Source organism: Callospermophilus lateralis, chromosome 2, assembly GCF_048772815.1.
Source record: "Callospermophilus lateralis isolate mCalLat2 chromosome 2, mCalLat2.hap1, whole genome shotgun sequence".
Taxonomy (NCBI): domain Eukaryota; kingdom Metazoa; phylum Chordata; class Mammalia; order Rodentia; family Sciuridae; genus Callospermophilus; species Callospermophilus lateralis.
This window is the reverse complement of record NC_135306.1, coordinates 148,336,723-148,353,632: the sequence shown is the minus strand read 5'-3', so window position 1 is coordinate 148,353,632 and position 16,910 is coordinate 148,336,723. Positions and strand designations below refer to the sequence as shown.

General features: G+C 36.2%; 1 protein-coding gene across 3 annotated transcripts in view; it reads left to right on the top strand.

Annotated features, from left to right (window-relative positions):
• The window catches only part of Uvrag (UV radiation resistance associated), a 319,107-nt gene that overhangs the window by 32,156 nt on the left and 270,041 nt on the right, over window positions 1–16,910 (top strand). For all 3 annotated transcript variants that reach the window (XM_076846616.1, XM_076846617.1, XM_076846618.1), the window contains exon 3: window positions 3,002–3,036. In XM_076846616.1, coding sequence (XP_076702731.1) covers window positions 3,002–3,036 — 35 coding nt within the window. The remainder of the gene's footprint in view (window positions 1–3,001; window positions 3,037–16,910) is intronic.

The window sequence follows — 16,910 nt, the reverse complement described above, 5'->3', positions numbered from 1 at the left end:
CCACCTCTGAACATTGCTGCATTGGTCACCAACCCTTCAACACATGAGCCTTTGGGGCGCATTCCAGATCCGAACTGTAACAAGTGGTATGTTCAGAAATGAATTTCTGATGTTCTAATCCTGAATTCATTCTTCTGTTACAAAAATGGCAACTCCGTTTCCTTGGTAAAAACCTTGGAATCATCCTGGATTGTCATCTTTCTGTTATATCCCACATCCAATTTGTTAACAAGTACTTTTGGCTGTTATTATTAATATGTTGCCATAATCAGATCATTTCTTGCAGTCTCCAAACCATCATCTCTTGCCTGAATTGTTGAAGTGTTCTTGTAACAGGTTTGTCTGTCTGTGTCTCTCCCTCACTCTGTTCTCAACTAAGATTCTATTAAAATGAAAATCAGATTGTGATATTCTCCTCAAAATCCTCCAGTGGCTTCCTCCCTCATTCAGAATAAAAGCCAAAAACTCATGTGGTTTCCTTGAAGGCTCATGATTTGACCCTCTGCTGCCTCTCATGTTCCTCTCCTGCCCTCCTGACCTTGCTGTTTATTTGCCCCAAGCTCTTTCCTCCAGGTAGACACATTACTAGCCTTTCACCTTTCTGCAGGTCTTTATTCCTCTATTTTCTCAGAGAAATTCCTTGTTCACCCACTAACCCTCTCGCAGATTGTGGCTATCCTGCCTGTCTTTTGTGCTTTATTTTTGTCCACAGTACTTACGCTCATCCAGCATACAGTATGTTCAGTTATTTGGTAACATATGGCTCCTCCACTAGAATGTAAACACTATGAGAGCAGAAATTTTAAAGTTTACCTTAGCTCACTGTTGTGTTCCTAAAACCTGGAACAATACTTGGCATGTGCTAATACATATCTTTTTTTTTTCTAAATTTAATTTTTGAATAGATAATTCAGTCTGTGGTTCAAAATATATACAAAGGTTTAAATTAAAGCCTCCCTTTCACGTGTCTCCCATCATCCTAGTTTTCCACCTCACCCTGATAACTATTCTTACTCATTTTTGTTCATCTTTCCTGAGATTTTTTAGGGCAAATACAAGTAAAAATAGGAGTGTTCTTATTCTTTTCTCCTCTCTTGTTCACACACAGATACCACTCAACTTACTCCACTTAATGTATCTTAAATGGCTTTTTCCATGTTAGTTTAAAGACCCTCCCTAATTTTTTTCTTACATAATTTTACACTGAATATGTGTACCATAATTTATGTAACTGGCTCTGTTCTTGGGCATTTAGGCTGTTTCAGTCTTTTGTTATAGTATTGCATCAAACAACTTTGTAAGTACACTGTTTTGTTTGTGTGCTAGTATACCTGTAGGGTAAATTTCAAGAAGTGCACTTACTGGGATAAAAAGATTGTGCACTTTGTTTTGTTAGCTACTGCAAGATTGCCTTCATGTGAATTGCTTCTTGTATGAGTGCCTTTGTTTCCACAGCCTCACAAATGGACTATGCAAATTTTTGAATTTTTGCCAGTCTGATAGGTGAAAAATAGTTTTGCAGTATAGTTTAAGCTTGCATTTTTCCTGTTATGAGTGAGTTTGATGCACTAATAAGCATATGTTAAATGGATTGCATGTAGTATGACAGCCCAAACTTGCCATTTTAGCCATGCTTTGCCATCTCTTGATTCTGTAACTGTTAAAAGTTACTGTAACTTTTGGGATTTTTTGAATAATGCTATACAAAACAATCTTTTTAAAGATGTTTTTCCTAAAACACATGAATGTATGAGACAAACCTTTGGAAGTAAAATTGCAAGACCAAAGACCAATTAATTATTTTAAAACTTATGTCTAAGCATAATCTGTGAAATTGTTTAATCAGTAAAATATATTTCCCAAGTGTCTCCTCTGTGCCAGGAGTGGTTTAACATGCTTAGGAAAGAGTGGATGTACAGAACAAGTGCTGGGGCTCATGGGCTTATGGTTATGGGTTGAATATGTGACACATAAATTTCAACGTATTAGGGAAAAAAATTTGTCTATGTCTCAGCTCAGATCATCTCAAGTACCAGTAGGACATACATCACACTGGGGAAACAATATAAGGATGCAGGAGTCCTTATGATTTCTGCTGTGGCAGAGAAGCACTGGGATTACTTGGGCAGAGTAAGCAGAGGGAACATGGAACATTGTTGGGTCAGAAACCTAAGGTATTTTGATGTTGTCTTTGGGTATTGTAACACCAACATATATGAAGGTTTGTAGGATCAAGAATTTTTGATGTTTATAGAGGACCTTTGATTATTAGTCTAATTCTCTATTTGTCTAGTCAAGAAGTTGACTAAGGAAGTTAAAGAGACAGAATGTTAGTGACAGAGGTGGAGATTGAGTTTAGCTTACCTGGTTGCTAGGACAGTATTTATTTCACAAGACTACAGTGAATAATCATAAGAGATTTTTTTTTTTAAAGTACCCAGGATTGAACCTAGGGGTATTTAACCACTGAGTCCCACCCCCAGTCCTTTTTATTTTATTTTTTAAATTTTGAGACAGGGTCTTGCTGTGTTGTTTAGTTCTGAGGCTGGTCACAAACCTGTAATCCTCCTGCCTCAGCCTCTTAAGTTGCTGGGATTATAGGAGTGAGCCACCTGGCTTGACTTATACAGATGTTTGAGTAGAACAGGATAAATGGGATCAGCTGTAGAGAGTAGTAATGGGGGGCGGGGGGAGGAAGAAGAAAGTTTGAGATTTTAAGGGCTCAAGTTATTATCTGTGGTAAAAGGAGCTAGACAACAATCACTAAATTAAACCTGAGATTTGAACCTTCTTCAAAAGTGATATTTCCCCTTTAAAGCACTTTAATTTAATCTTTATTTCTATTTTTATTTTTTGTAGATAAAGACAACACAGAATAGAGCCCTTGAACATGTTTAAAATGTTTTACTAGAATATGTGTTTGAAAATATACAAGATTAAGGGTTAGTTAATTAACTTATTTTCTTTCATATCACTTAATGTTCTTTTTCTTCTTTTCCAGAATTTTATAGAAGTGAAGTGATTAAGAATTCCTTGGTAAGTTTGCTTTCTGACAGGTACATATGATTAAGCCTGTATAACCCCTCCCTCAGAAAACATAGAGATATAAAATAAGTTGAGGCTCAGTTCTCATATTATGATACTTTGGCAAATCTTTAATCAATTATTATTAAATTATCACTTATTTGTTCATCACTTCTATCTTGTTAAGAAGAATGCCTGGCACATAGTAGGTGCTTGATAAATATTTACTGACTAAATTAATATATTTTTTCTATTGGAAACTTTGTTAAAAACTCAAATTCTGTTTCTGAAACTTTCACTTACTATAAAGAGTGTTTTTATTATTTGACTTGCCAAACATAATAAATGTTATCTTTGTTTAGTATGGTTTTTAAGAATATTTTGCATAGGGTCTTTGTATAAGGTATATTGTTTCTTGGCTGTGGCATTGCTCAGTTACAAAGTTGGAGGTGTCCTATGTTTGATAATGTATATGCTGGATATTTGCATAAATGCTTCATTTATTACACTGTTGAGAAAAAAAAAAGAAGAGCTTTTTGATAATGAAAATATCCTTTTAGGGCTAGGTGAAGTGATGCATGCCTGTAATTCCAGCAACTCAGGAGGCTTAGGCAGGAGGTTCAAAAATTTGATGCTAAGTCTCAGCAACTTAGTGAGACCCTGTCTTAAAATAGAAAGAACTGGAGATGTACTTCAATGATAAAGTGTTCCTGAGTTCAATCCCTAGTACCAGGGGGGAAAATTTAAAGTAGAAAAAGAAAACATCGGGCTGGGGATGTGGCTCAAGTGGTAGCGCGCTCGCCTGGCATGCGTGCGGCCCGGGTTCGATTCTCAGCACCACATACAAACAAAGATGTTGTGTCCGCCGATAACTAAAAAATAAATATTAAAAAATTCTCTCTCTCTCTCTCTCTCTCTCCTCTCTCACTCTCTCTTTAAAAAAAAATATTAAAAAAAAAAAAAAAGAAAGAAAAAGAAAACATCTTTTTAGAGGTCTAAGCCCATACTGGGTTTGGCTCATGTTTACTTTCTCAGTCTCTTCTCCGAACACTCTTTTCACTCATTGTGTTCAAGCCTGCCTTCTTTCAGTGCTTCACACATGCCTCACCTGTTGTTCCTTATACACTTGTTTCCTCACCTCTTTGCTTGGCTGAAGAGGTCTTTCAGCAAGGCCTGTGACCATTTCCTTCTTTACTGTAGTCACTTTATTTTTCATATCACCCTGTTTTCTTTGTAGCATTTATCACTATTGCTCACTTATTTGTTTGAGTTTATTAACTGCCTTTCACCTACTACAATGTAAGTTCCATTTGTTCAAGATCTTGCCAGTCTTGTTCATGACTGTAACCCTGGAGTCTAGAATAGATGCTTAACTGCTTGTTAAATGAATAAATGCATATCAGTGATGCATTGTATTTATAGAATCCTTGTACGTATGTTACTCCATTTTCATCTTTAGAACAGCCTGTCGGGCAGATGGGACAAATCTTAAGAAATCAATAGCCAGAGAGGCCCAGTGACTTTTGCAGAGACACACAACTTCAGGACCAGAACCCCAATCCAGACTACTGTCTTTAGGACTCTATTGCTCTTTGTTCCTCCTCAAGCTGTCTCCTAAATATCTCTAAAATATCATAACAGATTTGGATCCTAGGGCAGAGAGGTTCCTTGAGCCTGTCTCTGGAGAATTCTGAAGCTCTGGTTCTATAAATGTTAAATGACATATGATAAATGCCTCTTGCCATGCTTAACGTAGAATAAATTATTAATTTTTCCTGTCTTGGCTCAGGTGGATAGAGAGAGTCTTGCAGTGGAGAACTAGGAGTGATTCAGGCCCAGATAGGGTAGAATTTTGCTTTGTTGATTTCTTCTATACCTTTTCCCATGGCCAGACATTTCTGTAGTTGGGAGTGGCTTACAGTAGCCCATAGCTTTTTCTCCTGGATTTGTGTCATATTGATCCTATACCAATTGGTATGTTGGTATATTGTTCTACCTCATTAGTATTATATTTATTTGATATTCATTTGATTTCCAAATTCTTGTTTCTAAACATCATCTCTCTGATTGTTAACTTCTATCTTGAACTCCTTTTGGTTTCTATATTCAGTTGCTTTGAAACTGTCTGTGAAGTTGTGACAACTGCCTTCCTGGTACATGTAGCCTGAATACTTGAAGGATATTATAGAATGGATCCAAGACAAAGGAGTGAATCAGACTAAGAGTCCCTTTCATCTCAGTTTGTAGTGTATAGTAATTGTTTCCTAAGTATAGTCTTTATAACATTTGCTTGCATTGTCATTGTTTATGAGCATTCTCCCAAAGTAGGTGAAAGTTTCTGGAGGTCCAAGCCTGCAATTGTTTATTCCGTGTTCCCAGTGTACTTATTCTGTTGGATAGTTGTTCAATAAATGTTGATTTGTTGATATTTATTTTAAGGGTAATCTTTGGAATTATATTTTTGGCCAGGACTCTTGTTTGCTTTTATATCTTAATATAGGTTCAGTACATTTTATTTTTTCAGGCTGTGGCTGTGACTCAGTGGTAGAGCACTTGCCTAGCAAGTGTGAGGCACTGGGTTCAATTCTCAGCACCACATATAAATAAATGAGTAAAATAAAAGTCCATCAACATCTAAAAAATTTTTACAAAATTTTTATTTTTTCTTTGTGAAGGAATTCTTCTTTCTTACTTTTCTTCTAAATTGTTGTGATTGGTTCAGTTTAATGGGCATTGAATCCTGCAGTAGTCAACAATACCCAGGATAAGCCAGGGACAGGACATTGTTCCCTTCCATTCCATTTCTTTCCTGTTTAGGATTTTTTTGGGGAGTGGGGTGGTACTGGGAATTTAACTCAGGGGCACTTGACCACTGAGCCACATCCCCAGCCCTATTTTTTTAAATTTTTTTTATTTTTTAGTTTTAGTTGGACACAATACCTTTATTTATTTTTATGTGGTGCTGAGGATCGAACCCAGGGCCTTGTACATGCTAGGCGAGTGCTACACCACTGAGCCACAACCCCAGCCCTATTTTTTGTATTTTATTTAGAGACAGAGTCTCACTGAATTGCTTATTAGTGCCTCACTTTTTGCTGAGGCTGGCTTTGAATTCCTGATCCTCCTGTCTCAGCCTCCTGAGCTGCTGAGATTATAGGCCTGCACCATCACACCCGGCCCTGTTTAGGATTTTTTAAATCCTTCAGCTGTTGTGATACTTGCTGGGTAGAGTTAGTGGTTTCAATGCTTTTATCTCTGAGATTACTATTGTACTTGGCATTTAGAAGATGCGTAGCAAACGTTTCTTGAATAAAATAATTCTTCCAAAGTACAAATTTATTGACTCACCCCTATGTATTAATATCTTAAAACCTCACATCCTCAATTAAGTATCAGAAGATTAGGTGAAGAGTTTAATAGTTTATTTCTAGAAAGGCATAGGTGAACTTAGTTGGACACTGATGAACTTATAAGTATTCTTTTTCACTCGTGTAACTTTTAGACTTTTTTCCTAGGTTTATATCCTGAGCTTGATTCTCAAACCAGAGTAGCTTGGTTTTGCCACTCTGATGTCAAAGGAGATATGGAAAAATGAACTCAAAAGTATTAAAAATAAATTAAAAAGAGTATTTTCTCTCAAAGTTTGTATAAACTGTCCTTATTCTGGGCCCCTTTTTAACTCTTAAGTGCTCCAGATTATCACTATCCAAGAAAACTTTCTACAACGATGGTAATGTTCAGTGTACCACTGAGTACAGTTGGCACTTAACCATGTGTGGCCATTGAACACTTGAAATGTGGTTGAGTCTTACTTTGGAACTGAATTTTAAATTTTATTTGAGTTAAATAGCCGCATGTTGCCCTTAGCTACTATATTAGACAACACAATTTGAGATGCTTCTGCAAACTTTATTATAATTCTTAGCAGAAAGAAATCCCTCCCTTTTTAAAGTACTTTTTACTTTTCTTGTACTACTAGTATCATTCTAAATCCATGTAATAACTGCATGTTTGTTTTTGCTTATTTTATATATAATAATCTTCATAAAAGCAAGGACCTTATATGCTTCATTTTTATAATTCCCATAGTCATTGTATTATGCTTTCCTTGGACTTTGCAAACAAGAAAATATGTATAATGTACTGTGTGTGCATGTGTATATGTGTAGTATGTTTTATATACACACACACACATATATATATAACACACACACACACACACAAAATAATGGTGAGCTTTTACAATTGGAAATAAGGATTTGGATACACACACACTTATATATTTGTGTGTGTGTGTGTGTGTGTGTGTATATATATATATATATATATATATATATATATATAGTGTGTGTGTGTGTATACAAATTGTAAAACTCACCATTATTTTATGTTCAACAACAATAAAAAGAAATTAAATAAATGAACAAACACTTGTCATTAAACTGAAGCACGTGGCCTGGGTCATGGTCTTGTCAGGTTTGTGATTGACTTTTATAACCTCTTATTTGGATTTTTTTCCATCTCTTTCAAGATGTTTAGCAGCCTTTTCTTCCTTCAGTTGCATTGCTTGACTTGTGTTAGGGAATCCTTTATTTGTATGTCAGCAATAAAATATAAATTAATTTCCTCAGCTTGTGGGAATTTCTTTAAGTCTCATAAGGAAGTTGGATGAAGTTCTTTCTTCATTGATAAATATTTGCTTCTCAAATATTAAATTAATGTCTCTCATCTCTCATTTCTGTAGTTCATTGCCTAAATAAAACTTAATATTTTAAATTGATTCTTAACACACATGTATAAGGGTTTATAGGTCGTAAGTACAATAATGATGAAATTTTTCAAATGGAATACCCGAATAATCAGCATCCAGATCAAAAAATAGAATATTTCAGTACTGCAGAAGCTTCCTCATCTCTTCTCACTTACTGTTCCTCTTTTGATTTTTGATATCATATACTAATTTTGTCATATATATTCTTTGCTGTCTGACTTCTACGTTTCAACTTGATATTGTAAGATTAATTCATATCGTACAGTGTATTTGATTTGTATTGTATAGTGTTCCATTGTGTGAATATAACAGAGGATCCATTTTTCTGTTGACAGACATTTGGTTAGTTTCTGGTTTTGAGCTAATACGAAGAGTCCTCCACTATACATGTTCTCCTATGTCTTGGTGGATGTACGTATGCATTACTGTTCAGTATGTATCTAGAAGTAGAATTTCTGAGAATATGCGTATGATTAGCTGAAGCTACTAAACAATTTTCCAAAATTATTGTTTCGTTTACACTCTTACCATCTGTCTGTGGGAATTCTGGTTATTCTACATTGGTGTGAACAATTGATTTAAAAATTTTTTTGAGTATAAATTGTTGATATCGCATATAGGATTTCTTTTGATTTCAGTTGAAATCAAGAGAGATATTTTAAATGACAATTAATCTAAGCAAAAATGTGCCTGACTTAAAGAATTGATTACTAATGCAGCTGTTTTTAAGGTTATACATGGAGATACAGTAACTCCTGAAGACTGCCACCTTGTGGCTAAAGATTATAGGACCTTGTTGATTTTACTCTTTCTCAAGACCAGAATTCATCTTACAATGCAAAGGAAAGTGTAAGTTAGAATTGATGATATATGGTCAAATGTTAGATGTAATAAGTGTAATGGAGCAAAGTAAAGCAGAATAATGGGAGTATTTGGCAGGGGTGGTGGCTCTGATTGTTACATAGAAGAAAGCATCGAGCAGAACCAGGAAGAAATAAGGGAGCAAGTCTTGTATATTTGGAGGAAGACTGTTGCAGGCCAAGAAACAGGAAATTATAAAGATAGGAGTTTTCTTGAGGTTGTAAGAAAATGGCTAAGATTTTGAGTAGAGTGAGCAGGGGTGGTTTGAAAATTTGTTAGGCAAGTTTGATAGAGAAAGAGGGGCAAGGTAGTTGAGGATCAGGCAGCAGAGGAAATGATCTGGAGAGATCCGAGACGGTAATCAAAGGCTGGATAACAGGAGAATGAGTTTTTGGAAGGGATACAGTTATAGGTATTACAAAATTGGGAGCATCTGGTGGACAAGGGCTCATTATTTTCCTTTTTGGTATAGTCCCTAAGCCTAATGCTTTACCCAGAGAAGTACAGTGAATATCTGTTGCATTGAGTAACTAGCCTTTGATAGATTAGATGGAGATTTGTCTCCAAATTATATGTCAGAGTTGAGATTTCCTCTTAGATATATTTAGCAGATAACAATTAACAATGAATGTCTAATTTATTGTTAATGCCTTTCCCTTCAGCTAGACATACTCTCCAGATTATCTTTTTTTTTTTTTTTTTTTGGTTCAAGATGAGATTAAATAATTAATATGCTTGAAGGATCACTGGATTCAGTGATAATTGAAATGATGGGAGCAATATCAATGGATGTGACTAGATTCTCCAAAATTGACTTTGTACTTATGGAAAAGTGTAGACAGATTGTATAATGAACCCATATGACACTACCTTTAACAGTTATAAAGTTAATCATTTGATATTTTTTCAAAAGCAAGTTTTTATTTTTTGTGTGGGATTTTTAAATCTTTATTAGAATGTTTAAAATTCCATGGTAGAAGTTAAGAATGAGGATAGCTAATAAATTCCCATCTGTGATTTATTTATTTATTTATTTATTTATTTTTTCTTTTCTTTTCTTTTCTTTTATTATTGGTTGTTCAAAACATTACAAAGCTCTTGACATATCACATTTCATACATTTGATTCAAGATTGCAGAATCACGTCGGTTACACATCCACGTTTTTACATAGTGCCATACTAGTGTCTGTTGTATTCTTTCCTGTCTTCTACTATCCCCACTCCCCTCCCCTGCCCTCCCCTCCCCTCCCCTCTTCTCTCTCTACCCCATCTATTGTAATTCATTTCTCTCCCTTGTTTTTTTTTTTTCCTTTCCCCTCACTTCCTCTTATGTAATTTTGTATAACAATGAGGGTCTCCTTCCATTTCCATGCAATTTCCCTTCTCTCTCCCTTTCCCTCCCACCTCTCATCCCTGTTTAATGTTAATCTTTTTCTCATGCTCTTCCTCCCTGCTCTGTTCTTAGTTGCTCTCCTTATATCAAAGAAGACATTTGGCATTTTGTTTTTTAGGGATTGGCTAGCTTCACTTAGCATAATCTTCTCTAATGCCATCCATTTCCCTGCAAATGCCATGATTTTGTCATTTTTTAGTGCTGAGTAATACTCTATTGTGTATAAATGCCACATTTTTTTTTATCCATTCATCTATTGAAGGGCATCTAGGTTGGTTCCACAGTCTAGCTATTGTGAATTGTGCTGCTATGAACATCGATGTAGCAGTATCCCTATAGTACACTCTTTTAAGGTCTTTAGGGAATAGTCTGAAAAGGGGAATAGCTGGGTCAAATGGTGGTTCCATTCCCAGCTTTCCCAGGAATCTCCATACTGCTTTCCAAATTGGCCGCACCAATTTGCAGTCCCACCAGCAATGGACAAGTGTACCCTTTTCCCCACATCCTTGCCAGCACTTGTTGTTGTTTGACTTCATAATGACTGCCAATCTTACTGAAGTGAGATGGTATCTTAGGATGGTTTTGATTTGCATTACTCTGACTGCTAGAGATGGTGAGCATTTTTTCATGTACTTGTTGATTGATTGTATGTCCTCCTCTGAGAAGTGTCTGTTCAGGTCCTTGGCCCATTTGTTGATTGGGTTATTTGTTTTCTTATTGTTTAATTTTTTGATTTCTTTGTATACTCTGGGTATTAGGGCTCTATCTGAAGTGTGAAGAATAAAAATTTGTTCCCAGGATGTAGGCTCCCTATTTACCTCTCTTATTATTTCTCTTGCTGAGAAAAAACTTTTTAGTTTGTGTAAGTCCCATTTGTTGATTCTTGTTTTTAACTCTTGTGCTGTGGGTGTCCTATTAAGGAATTTGGAGCCTGACCCCACAATATGTAAATTGGAGCCAACTTTTTCTTCTATCAGACGCAGAGTCTCTGTTTTGATATCAAGCTTCTTGATCCATTTTGAGTTAACTTTTGTGCATGGCGAGAGAAAGGGATTCAGATTCATTTTGTTGCATATGGATTTCCAGTTTTCCCAGCACCATTTGTTGAAGATGCTATCCTTTCTCCATTGCATGCTTTTAGCCCCTTTGTCAAATTTAAGAAAATTGTAATTTTATGGATTGGTCTCTGTGTCCTCTATTCTGTACCATTGGTCCACCCGCCTGTTTGGGTACCAGGACCATGCTGTTTTTGTTACTATTGCTCTTTAGTATAGTTTGAAGTCTGGTATCGCTATACCGCCTGATTCACTCTTCCTGCTTAGAATTGCTTTTGCTATTCTGGGTCTTTTATTTTTCCATATGAATTCCATGATTGCTTTATCTATTTCAACAAGAAATGTTGTTGGGATTTTAATTGGCATTGCATTAAACCTATAGAAAACTTTTGGTAATGTCGCCATTTTGATGATGTTAGTTCTGCCTATCCATGAACAGGGTATATTTTTCCATCTTCTATTTCTCTCTTTAGGGTTCTGTAGTTTTCATTATATAAATCTTTCACCTCTTTTGTTAGGTTGATTCCCAAATATTTTATTTTTTTTGAGAATATTGTGAATTGGGTGGTTGTCCTCATTTCCATTTCAGATGATTTGTCGCTGATATACAGGAATGCCTTTGATTTATGCGTGTTGATTTTATATCCTGCAACTTTGCTGAATTCATTTATTAGCTGTAGTAGTTTCTTTGTAGACCCTTTTGGGTCTGCTAGGTATAGAATCATGTCATTCGCAAATAGTGATAATTTAAGTTCTTCTTTTCCTATCTTTATGCCTTTAATTTCTTTTGTCTGTATAATATTGCTCTGGTCAGTATTTTGAGAACTGTATTGAATATAAGTGGTAAGAGAGGGCATCCCTGTCTTGTTCCAGATTTTAGAGGGAATGCCTTCAATTTTTCTCCATTTAGAATGATGGTAGCCTGAGGCTTAGCATAGATAGCTTTTACAATGTTGAGGTAAGTTCCTGTTATCCCTAGTTTTTCTAGTGTTTTGAACATAAAGGGATGCTGTACTTTGTCATATGCTTTTTCTGCGTCTATCGAAATGATCATATGGTTCTTATCTTTAAGTCTAATGATGTAGTGAATAACATTTATTGATTTCTGTATATTGAACCAGCCTTGCATCCCAGGGATGAATCCTACTTGATCATGGTGCACAATTTTTTGCATATGTTTTTGTATCCGATTCGCCAGAATTTTATTGAGGATTTTTGCATCTAGGTTCATTAGAGATATTGGTCTGTAGTTTTCTTTCTTTGAAGTGTCTTTGTCTGGTTTCGGGATCAGGGTGATGTTGGCCTCATAGAATGAATTTGGAAGAGCTCCGTCTTTTTCTATTTCCTGAAATAACTTGAAAAGTATTGGTATTAATTCTTCTTTAAAGGTTTTGTAAAATTCCACTCTATACCTATCCGTCCTGGGCTTTTCTTGGTTGGTAGTCTTTTGATGGCTTCTTCTATTTCCCCCATTGTTATTGTCTGTTTAAATTGTGTGTATCCTCCTGACTCAATCTGGGCAAATCATATGACTTAAGAAATTTATCGATGTCTTCACTCTCTTCTATTTTATTGGAATATAGGTTTCAAAATAATTTCTAATTATCTTCTGTATTTCTGTAGTGTCTGTTGTGATATTGCCTTTTTCATCCTGCATGTTAGTAATTTGAGTTCTCTCTCTTCTTCTCTTCGTTAGCGTGGCTAAAGGTCTGTCAATCTTATTTATTTTTTCAAAGAACCAACTTTTAGTTTTGTCAATTTTTTCAATAGTTTCTTTTGTTTCAATTTCGTTGATTTCCGCTCTGATTTTAATTATTTTTTGCCTTCTGCTACATTTGCTGTTGTTTTGCTCTTCCTTTTCTAGGGTTTTGAGATGAAGTATGAGCTCATTTATTTGTTGGTTTTTTCTTTTTATGAGGAATGAACTTCAGGTAATGAATTTCCCTCTTAAAACTGCTTTCATTGTGTTCCATAGATTCTGATATGTTGTGTCTGTATTTTCATTTATCTCTAAGAATTTTTTGATTTCCTCCTTTATGTCTTCTATAACCCATTGATCATTCAGTAACATATTGTTCATTTTCTAGGTGATGCAGGCTTTTTCCTTCCTTCATTTATCATTGATTTCCAGTTTCATTCCATTTTGATCAGATAAGATGCATGGTATTATCTCCACACCTTTATATTTACTAAGAGTTGCCCTGTGGCATAATATATGGTCTATCTTTGAGAAGGATCCATGTGCTGCTGAGAAAAATATATATCCACTTGATGATAGTTGATATATTCTATATATGTCAGTTAAGTCTAGATTATTGATTGTGTTATTGAGTTCTATAGTTTCTTTATTCAACTTTGTTTGGAGGATCTGTCCAATGTTTAGAGAGGTGTGTTGAAGTCACCCATAATTATTGTGTTGTGGTCTATTTGATTCTTGAACTTGAGGAGAGTTTGTTTTATGAACATTGCAGCACCATTATTTGGTGCATAAATATTGATAATTGTTATGTCTTGTTGGTGAATGGTTCCTTTTAACAGTATATAGTGTCCTTTTTTATCCCTTTTGATTAACTTAGGTTTGAAGTTGATTTTATTCGATATGAGTATGGCCACTCCTGCTTGCTTCCGAGGACCATGTGAGTGGTATGATTTTTCCCAACCTTTCACCTTCAGCCTGTGTATGTCTTTTCCTATCATATGAGTTTCCTGAAGGCAGCATATTGTTGGATCTGTTTTTTTAATCCAAGTTACTAGCCTATGTCGCTTAATTGGTGAGTTTAAACCATTAACATTTAGGGTTACTATTGATATATGGTTTGTACTTCCAGTCATGTTTGTTTGTTTATTTATTTATTTATTTTAATTTGGCTTGTTTTTTTCTCTTTTATTATTTTTCCCCCCTTTACTGAGTTACTTCCAACTGTTGGTTTTGGGTGCTGTTTTTCATTTCCTCTTCTTGTAGTGTTTTGCTCAAAATGCTTTGCAGTGCTGGTTTTCTGGCTGCAAATTCTTTTAACATTTGTTTATCGTGAAATATTTTAATTTCATTGTCAAACGTGAAGGTTAATTTTGCTGGATACAATATTCTTGGTGGGAATCCATTATCTTTCAGCGTTTGAAATACGTTGTTCCAGGATCGTCTCGGTTTCAATGTCTGTGATGAAAAATCAGCCGTTAACCTAATTGCTTTACCCATGAATGTAATCTGCCTCCTTTCTCTTGTAGCTTTTAATATTCTCCCCTTGTTCTGTATGTTGGATATCTTCATAATAATGTGTCTTGGAGTTGGTCTATTACGGTTTTGTATGTTTGGGGTCCTGTAGGCTTCCAGGATTTGGCAATCCATTCCATCTTTCATGTCTGGAAAGTTTTCTAAAATTATTTCATTCAACAGATTGCTCATTCCTTTGGTTTGGACCTCTATACCTTCCTCTATCCCAACGACTCTTAAGTTTGTTTTTTTTATGACATCTCATATCTCTTGGATGTTTTGCTCGTCGTTTCTTACCAGCCTTTCTGCATTGACTATACTCTTTTCGAGTTGATATACTTTGTCTTCATTATCTGATGTTCTGACTTCTACTTGATCTAGTCTACTTGTAATATTCTCTTTTGAGTTTTTGATTTGGTTTATGGTTTCCTCTATTTCTAGGATTACTGTTTGATTTTTTTTAAATCTCTATCTCCTGGTAGAGTTGATTTTTTTGCTTCTTGAATCTGTTTATGTAATTCATTTTCGAAGTATACTTTCATTGTTTGGACTTGCTGTCTAATGACTTCTCTAAGATTCCATTCCATCTGAGTCAGGTATGCCTTGAGTTCTTTATCTGTCCATTTTTCTGATATCTCTAGGTTCTCCTGTAAATTTAAGTTATCCTGCATTATTTGTAATCCTTTTTCCCTTCTTTTTTCATGGTGCTCACATTACTTTCCAACTCTGTTTGACTGCTGTGTTTCTGTTTTCTCCTATAAATTTGTTTTGGTTTTGTATAGCTCCAAGATCTCTTCTTTGTGTTGGGAGACAATGTTTAGAGATGTTGGATTTAATTGTGATTTAAGGTAAATTCATTAGTTTCATTAAAGGCCTGCAGATTTTGATGGCATATAGAGAATTGAAGTTTGAACTTAGGATTTTATGTTAAGGTCGGGAGATATGATGGTATGGAGGTTAGTATATCTTAGCTTCTTTCGGGGGTTGCTCGAATGCAGGCGGATATTAACGAGAATAGACAGGAGTACTTGGGGGTAGTTAAGGGCTTAGGCAGACTATAGACCGTCTTGTAATATTCATCTATTTGCATTTAGTAAATTACGGGTAATCGGAGTGGTCATGCTTGGGAGGAAAGATAGGGAAAAGGTAAGGAAGCAAACCAAGAAAGAGAGAGGGAGAGAAGAAAGAAAGAGAAAAAAAATAGAAAAATAAAAGAAGAAATGATAAAAATAATAATAAAATAAAGTAAAATAAAAATTACAATAAAAAAAATGCAGTGTTAGGCTTCTGTTTTCTTCGCTTCTAGTAGGTGGAGCTGTGCTTTCCTGACCAAGATTTTGCCCTTGGGCTGTAGGAAACAATCCGTATGAGGCGCTCCCTCCTCCCCCACCTGGTGTCTCTCCAATGCAGTTCACTTAGGGTTGTTCCTGGCCTCTAGTTTCCTTGCTTCTCCCGCCAGCTAGGCCTTCCCCAGTGTGGTACCTCTCCAAAGTTCAAGCTACACTCTGGGCCTGCAGTTTCCTGGATGTGGAGTGCGGGTATTGGGATCCGGCCCCCTATTCTTTCGATTCCCTCCGATAGCTGGCGAGACAGGTTTTGTTTTCCCTGCTGGTGGGAGGCGGGAGTTGGAGGTCAGGTGCCTTTACCTTTCCCCACGCCTCTATTCACGCTCACTCTGATAATCATGCCCCCGGAAAGTCAGGGAGAGATTTTATGCGATTTCCCCGCTGTATGGGAGAAGGGCTAAATGTCACACTCTGTTCTATCGCTGAACTTGCTGCGATGGGGTCTCTTCTGTTGGAAGCTGGTGATGGTGATTTCAGCTCCCCAGTATGGTGGCCGCTGGCTTTCTCGGTGGGGTGTCCGGTGTGGAGGGCAGATCTGGACTTTTTCTCTCTACGGTCTCAAACCCAGAACTCAGCCTGGAGCACTGTGAGGGCACAGTTGGCAGGACCCCACAGAATGCGTAGCACCATTTCTCTGCGTTGCTGGCATGTCAGAGCGCAGGCTCCAGCTGCGGGGCGGGCCGCTGATCAATCAGCCTGAATCTCCAGGTGTACGGTTCATTCGCGATTGAGCCGCAGTAATTGATCCTCGGGTGTTGAAATTCTTCCTCTAGGTTTCAGTGCACCCCAGTTTTGCTGGACATTCCTAACAAGATAGCTTCTGGCCTTTCTAAACTCGCTAATCACCTGCAGTGACGTGGTACACGGGGTTGTTGCGCACTATTTGCCGCCATCTTCCTCCCCATCTGAGATTTAAATAGCATGTTAGGTGTGTTATATATGTTATTTCTAACTTTAACAATGTTTTACGGTAAAAGAGATTCCTGTAGTATAGTTAAGGAAACAAGCTGAGGACCTTGATCTAAGTCACATGACCCAAGTGACTGGTAAAACTGATGTTCAAGAGACCTGCTGTAATCATAGCCTCTCTTAATATTATGCTTTCTTCATCTGATTAAATGTTGGCTGGAGGTCTGATAGAGGTCGGTGGGACTTATAATTAAATAAAAAAGTTTTAGAGCATGTATTTTTAGGGAAAATGTGACAGTTTAGTAGAACCACAAGTTTGATTGAAAATGTGACTGAATT